The sequence below is a fragment of the Onychostoma macrolepis genome, chromosome 02, assembly GCF_012432095.1.
Source record: "Onychostoma macrolepis isolate SWU-2019 chromosome 02, ASM1243209v1, whole genome shotgun sequence".
In the NCBI taxonomy this organism is placed as follows: Eukaryota; Metazoa; Chordata; class Actinopteri; order Cypriniformes; family Cyprinidae; genus Onychostoma; species Onychostoma macrolepis.
The window spans coordinates 31,309,775-31,317,088 of NC_081156.1; the positions used below are offsets into that span (position 1 = coordinate 31,309,775).

Below are 7,314 nucleotides of genomic sequence, written 5' to 3' on the forward strand. Positions count from 1 at the left end.
AACCCCTGTGTATATGTTTGAGAATGTCCTAATTTGGAAAAAAAATATATATATATATATTTAGTAATTATATATATATAGTAATTCCTATAAACCAATGGAAGTTCATACTACTGAGAGTCTGGTTCCTGGCTCACATATTACGAGGTTTGTCAAGGGGCAGAGTAAAACCGTGACTCTCCTCTTCTTAAACAAATGTTGAACTGAGCTCTTGGTGGTGGTGTGAGAGTTATAAAGAGGCTGTGTTATTGCACACATATTCAACTTCCTGTTTTAAGAATACAACATCCGCCATCTTTATGTTTGCTACGATGGCAGTAGATCATCTGTTTGCATCCTGCATCCTTTTCCTTATCTCTAAAACAGGTAATAAATTAATAAATGCTTATACAATAATTGAAATTTCTAATATTATGTTTTGTCATTTTCTAGTGATTTATAATTTGTGCTATATTTGAAAAAAAACAATTAGGTTAGGGATTACAATGATACCATATAGCTACAACAACATAAACTGTTCAGGTGAACAGCTAATGGTGAAATCAGCAATGCGAGAAGGAAATCAGAGCATGTTAGAGCATTGTTGAGAGAGAACAGGAATGTATTGGAAACATACTACTGCCTAGCTGACTCTGCCTGAGAGGTATAAGGAAGAATACATACACTTACCCGAGATTTTTTTATATATCTCTGAAATATATGATTGTATTCTTGAAAACAATATTTTACTGTATTATTGAATAAAATATTAGTAATCAAAGAAAGAAAAAATGAATAGCCATAATAAGGACTATTGTAAATGCTGTGATACTGTGAGATACTATGATTTCCTTCTCACATTGCCGATTTCACCATTAGCTGTTCACCTGAACAGTTTATGTTGTTGTATATGGTATCATTGCAATCCTCGACCATCAAAACATAGGTTCTTCACGTCACCTTTTCTGTCTTATCATGTTCAGGAGATATGATACAAAATACATAATTTGATTATGGCAGAAAGTAAAACAGTCGCCATGGCCACCACAAGGTGTCTTTGCAATGGCTCCATTCCTGAAAATATTTAGGGCCGCAAACTATACAAGTCGCTAAGTTTCATGCTTTTATGAAAAAGTGAACATTATTTTCACATATCACCGTGACTATTAAGAGGAAAAATGCTTTTATTACTTATGAACCCCTATGATGTATTTACTTTTTCCAAATGGTGTGTATAGTATATCAATTTTATGACATGAAGTAAGATGGAGGTGTAAAATGTTCTGAACTGTGTGCTTCTCTCTCCTCAGGGTTCAGTGCTGAGATCTCTGTGTTCGTGCAGACAGGATCTTCTGTTCAACTGGATATACAGACACAACAACTACCAGAGTTTGATCTTTTTTCCTGGATGGATAATAAATCAGAGAGTATAGTTAGATATAACAGTGATTCCAAAAGAGTTACACCTCACAATTCATACAAGGACAGAGTGGATTTCAATGATAAAACCTTCTCTCTGACACTGAAGAACATACAGAAGACAGACAGTGGACTCTACAGAGCAAGAATAAGTGGATTAATAAACAAATATTGTGTCACATACAGAGTATCTGTTATAGGTGAGTTTCATTTCTTTGTGTAATTTAATGTGTTCCTGCATAAAAGTTTATAATTTGTCTTGTGCTTAGATGTGCATGTGATTGTGATCTTGGAGGAAATGTGTGTTTCAGATGCTGTGGAGGCTCCTGTCCTGACAGTGAACTCAAACTGGTCCAGCAGTGACTCCTGTACTGTGAGCTTCACATGCAGATCTCATGAGCTCATGATTAACTCCAGCTATCAGAACAACAGATGCTCTAAAGAGGAAGTGACATCACAGATCAACACTCTCATCCTGGACTGCAGTGAGGAATCCATCATCTGTAACCATAGCAACCCTGTCAGCTGGAAACAAGACAGAATTAATATTACGCAGCTCTGTGAAGGTAAATGTCTGTTTCAACATCAATAACTAGTCTTTATCTCACAAATCAAATCTCTGTTCTTGGTTTACACATTACAAACTGCATTTTCTGATGATTTATAATGATAGTCATTAACAGACTGTAAACTTACTATGAATAGACTGATTTTTACAATTCTTCTTATTTCTTTACAGAGAATGAAAGACAATTCGAATTCTCCTATGGGTTATCTTACATGTTTGTGCTCCTTGTTGTGTGTGTTGTTGTGGGAGTGATAGTGTTTGCTGGTTTGATTCTTTACTTTTGCTGCAAGAATAAAACAGGTTTGCCCATCTCAAATTTACTTAAAAATAAACCTCATATTTAAACCTGAAATAGATTATGCAGTACTAAAAGTTGAGAAGTTAAGAATGTTTAATACTAAATGATTACTGTACAGGCTAATATTTGTTCTTTTGTCTCACCTTCTATAGATTTAGGTTTATAATTCATTTTCCTTGGGTGCACAGCATATCTCTAAATTTAAATGCACAAAGTGATCTATTCAGAGATAGAGATAGGCTGTCAGTCTGTTACATGAGATGACCGATCTGTGCAGTAATCTTTCATTCTGATCTCTCAGATGTCAAACAGGCTGATGATACAGACTACGATGATGTTGAGGTGAGATTCAAATGATCTCTTTTCCTGCAGACGTCAGATAATAAATGAATATTAACTGTGTTTCACTTGACATTCTGTGATGCTTTGTTTTATTTTTTTTCAGACTCTGACCCAGAAGATGACAGGAGATACATGGACCACTGTTACCTACTGTACAGTCGGACGAAACCAAACACCTTCCCCTGCAAACAAGCCTGCGGTGGCCCTTTACGGGCCCACTTAGGGCTAGTCTAAGGGCCCCCAGCGGGCTGCCAGTGCAGGGCCCCTGAGAATTTGCTCATTGGCAAAACGTTGGCCCCTTAGCGCTGGCCCTGCATGGGCAGCCCTCATTCAGCCCCCAGGAAGCCCTCACAAGGCCCACACAGGGCCCGCACTAATCTACAACAATTCATCTGTTTCACTATCAATACTTCTCAGCTACTATAACTTAAGTCTTTGGGAAGAACAGTTCCTATACATCTGAAATGGATAACTAATGTCTGTGTTGTCAAAAATGTACAGTAGTCAAAAGGTTTTCAAACCAATTTATTAAATACAAAATAGAAAACATTCAATTCAGGTTAATACAGCTACATATAGGCAAAAATGTAAATACACAAAAGTACACAAAAAGAGAAAGCAAACAAAGCAATGTAAGATTGTAGGATTTCGTCATGTGAAAGTTGGTGTGTGCAAAAGTCTTATCTGTAGTACATCAATGTCCAAACACTGTCCATAGCTGAAGATAGCAAATTAATAATCCATCCTCGTGTAATGAAAACACACCACAGCTCTCAAACACCAGACTCTTCCTAACCAGGAACAGTCAAAAATAGTCCAGACTACGGTCTCACATCGAAAAGAACTTTAAATCCATATTCAAACTGGACCGTGATGTGGTGACCTCACCAATAAAGAGTCCTTCTAAAATGCACTGTCTTAAACTCTTAGCATCAATCCATACATACATGTAACATCTCTGCAAAAAACATCAACTCCTTACTTTAGACTGGGCTTGAAATGACACATTTCCCAACCAGGACACAGCACAAGGTGTTCAACAGGTGAGCCATGCTGGCTATTGCTGCTTGTTATTGTTAACTCTCTCTACCACATGGCTTTACTTAACCCTCTTAAAGGTATAGTTCACCCAAAAATGAAAATTCTGTCATCATTTACTCACCCTCAAGTGGTTCCAAACCTGTATGAATGTCTTTGTTCTGCTGAACACAAAGGAAGATATTCTGAAGAATGTGGGAAACAGAGCAGTTCTGGGGCACCATTGACTTCCATAGTATTTTTCTTTCCTACTATGGAAGTCAATGGTGCCCCAAAACAGCCTGGTTACAAACTTTCTTCAAAATATCTTCCTTTGTGTTCGGCAGAACAAAGAAATTCATACAGGTTTGGAACTACTTGAAGGTGAGTAAATGATGACAGCATTTTCATTTTTGGGTGAACTATCCCTTTAAGACCTTTATTTCCTGTTTACACTAGTGTCCTTTGGGGTCAATATGACTTTTAATCATACAAATAATATATCATTTTTGTTTACTTCTCATCTATACATTAATGCTGTGTTTTGGGAGGTACCTGTTTACCACAAAAATCCTCAACTACACCATTAGCTTGCATGTGAAATATTATTATTATGAATAAATCTCTTAAATGATGATCTAAATTGAATTTAAATCGTTTCTGGATATTGATCTAGGTATTAGGTGTACAATTCTGCCATCTGGTGGTTAGAGAAAAACTTGTAGAAATCACAGTTTTTGAAAGAATAGTGTAATGACCATATATATCCAGCAGAGGCCCATAGAGAACCTGACATATATTTTGTAAGTATATATTGAAACATTATAAAATACATTAAAAACAGTATTTTTGCCAAAGTTTAGAATTTGTTTTTGTTGTTTGATGTATTTTGAAGAGCCCGCTTTTGCAATAATGCCACATAAATTTGCAGAAATGCCACACAAGTTGTCACTAAAACATGATTGCAGGTACATATTTATTTAAATCTAAAAAGTAAAATAAAAACAATTTCTTTTTTTTTACATAAATGTAAATAAAAAAAAAAAAAAAAAACCCTGAACTAAACTAAAAAACAACAACTGCAATAAGCAGATATGAATGGTGGCTATGTGTGTAAGAGATAGTGTGTGTGTTCGTGTGTGTGTGTGTGTGTGTGTGTGTGTGTGCGTATGTGAGTGAGTATGCTTGTTCCACATTGCATTTGTGCTCTAGTACCAGGCCTTCATTTCTGTGTGAAAATTTTCAGACTTATGCTGGATTTATTATTATTTTTTGACAAATTAAAATAAAATATATACGTTTTTTTCGCATTTCCCATTCATTTTGACCCCAAAGACCTTATTAGTAAGAAAAAAGAACAACCGAATCAAGCCCATTTTTATTTTTTTTATGTGAATACAGATAGAAAATGTTCAAAAGTAACAAAATCTTATTCCACTGAAATGAAGGGAAACATTTTTTAACTAAAGAAAAGTTGATTGGGGTCATATTGACCCCAAGGTACTTTAAGGAAACCTAAAACACCCTAGCACCCCTAGTGGTAAGGAAGAAAACTGCCCACAAAATTCTTGTTAACAGGCTCATGTCTGTTACACCTCAAATATGACTCATGAGACTCACTTTCCTGCAAAGTTTAGCTCCAAGTTTGATCAAACTCACCCACCTGTGATAAACTCTGCAGGAAAGTGGATCTTGCGAGCCAGATTTGAGGATTCCTGGCCTATATGAAACAACAGGTTCTGAAAAGGTGTCTTTTGGTTTGAGCCATTCCAGTTCTATTGAGTGGCTAAAGAATGGCCAGTCAATGTTAGTATTCTCCTAGTTGCATTACAGGGCTGCCTACACAAAACCTGCGTGGGCCCAAAGGTACAAAAGTTGCTCTGGGCCCGAACGGGTTGGCCCACATTGGGCCATTATGGGATTAATGTGGGCTGTCCCATAGTGTGGGCTGCTCACAGAGAGCCTGCAGTGGGCCTCGTCTGGGTAAGGTTTGGTGTGGGCTGGCCCTAGCCCACTGTGCCTGCAAAAAGCTCCCACAAGAGCATGTTTGCAGGGTCATGAATGATATAGACTCACAAACAGCTTTCTGACTTAATGACTCCTGTGGAGGTGTACAGACACTATTTCTATTGTGAGTCTAATGAACTTCAGTCAGTCACTGCAGATGTTATAAATGAGCACTTCTCTGCTTGTTTGGATTTGCCTTTCTTGATCAGGTTTCTGTTGAGCAAGAGATTTTGCAATCACAGTGGCTCACAGTTCACACAAAAGTGAATGTTCTGTCATAAGTTACTCACCTCATGTTGTTCTAAACCTGTATGAATTTCTTTCTTCTGTGGTAGAAAGATATTTGTAGAATGTTTCAGCTGTTTATCTATACAGTCTCTAAAGTCAGTCGTTTCAAATTCCAAAAAGAGCATATAAGTAGCAGAAAAATAATTCATACAACTCAATTGGTTTAAAGTACTTCATTGATCAACTCATGAATACTGAGCCCAAATCAAATATGGCGACGCCAATGACATCTTTGGCGCTGGTGTCTTAATGACATTAAGTCACTTGACACACAAGAACCAGTTTAATGTTCTTGATGTGTTACACTTTCAAATCCATTGTTTTGAAGTCAGTGGGTTTTAATGGGTTTTTGGTCAAATGCCTGGAAAAAAAGGTCTGTGGTAAACAAAAACTCAGTATATTTTCATGTTTATTCTATGACATAAAATAAACAAATTGGAAATTTTGGGTTAGACTAGTTTGCAAGAGCACAACTGTAAACACAATGAGACTGTAAAAGTGGACTAGTGAGTAGATGAGTTTACCTGTTCAGCATGATGACTTTTAATGTCCCGACAACCTCTGTATTTAGCCACTTGTTAGAAACGTCTTAGGTTACGTATGTAACCCCAGTTCCTCGAGGGAACGAGACGCTGCGTCCAATAACGCTAGGGGAACGTCTCCAGCGTGACCGCGCTCTGATACAAATGTAATCTGTCCAAAGGATGGGCGAGACGTCACGGGCGGGTGACGTAATGGCCAGGAGGCATAAAAGCACGTGCGGTGGAACCGGCGTCAGCTTCAGGAATGAAACAACCGCTCGCAGGGTTGCCGGAAGTATGGCTTCGAGACGCAGCGTTTCGTTCCCTCGAGGAACTGGGGTTACATACGTAACCTAAGACGTTCCTCTTCAGGAACTCGAGCTGCGTCCAAGAACGCTAGGGGAACGAGATCCCCACGCTGCCAGACTGACAAATCCCTGCCTAGTGTGGATGGAGCACAGCTAGGGCGAGGGAAAAAAGGCCACAGGTGGCTGCGTCCCGAAGGCCAACTTCTGAAGAGTGAGTCTTGATCCCCAAGAGGGGAGAGCAGAGGACTCGAGGCTATGGAATAGCATCCTGATCCACCACATAGCAAACGCTCTCTGGCCGGAGGCCTCAGCCTCTGGAGGAAACATGTACTAGGGGTGTCTACCCACTGAAGGTCACCGAGAAGGCGCGGTAGGCCGGTATAGCCGCCACGTAAACCCTCAGGGTGGAGTGGGTTAACCCTGCAGAGGAACAGGCCCGCACAAACTCCTGAACTGTACCAAATGGGCAGTTGGCTGGGTCGAGCTGGCAACCTCTGCACCATGAAGTGACACTTCACTTCAGGGTGTACAAGTCCCTTGTGTTGTGGAGAAAACATGTAACTAGGG

At 38.9% G+C, this 7,314-nt stretch overlaps 1 protein-coding gene across 2 annotated transcripts; it reads left to right on the top strand.

Moving 5' to 3' along the window:
* Nucleotides 1–296: 296 nt before the first annotated feature.
* On the top strand, nucleotides 297–3,729 carry LOC131529673 (SLAM family member 5-like). 2 transcript variants are annotated; one of them, XM_058759489.1, is made up of 6 exons: nucleotides 297–366; nucleotides 1,290–1,598; nucleotides 1,710–1,964; nucleotides 2,138–2,266; nucleotides 2,566–2,606; nucleotides 2,710–3,729. In XM_058759489.1, exons 1-6 carry the CDS (start codon nucleotides 300–302, stop codon nucleotides 2,827–2,829), a joined length of 921 nt encoding a protein of 306 aa, XP_058615472.1. In that variant the 5' UTR covers nucleotides 297–299; the 3' UTR covers nucleotides 2,830–3,729. The 2 variants fall into 2 exon arrangements, with proteins under 2 accessions (XP_058615472.1, XP_058615482.1); XM_058759499.1 differs by lacking the exon at nucleotides 2,138–2,266.
* The last annotated feature ends 3,585 nt before the right edge of the window (nucleotides 3,730–7,314 follow it).

Coding starts and splice junctions, on each gene's coding strand:
- LOC131529673 (XM_058759489.1), top strand. CDS start 300: ATGTTTGCTACGATGGCAGTAGATCATCTGTTTGCATCCTGCATCCTT. Junction 367..1,289: donor TTTCCTTATCTCTAAAACAG/GTAATAAATTAA, acceptor CTCTCTCCTCAG/GGTTCAGTGCTGAGATCTCT. Junction 1,965..2,137: donor TATTACGCAGCTCTGTGAAG/GTAAATGTCTGT, acceptor ATTTCTTTACAG/AGAATGAAAGACAATTCGAA.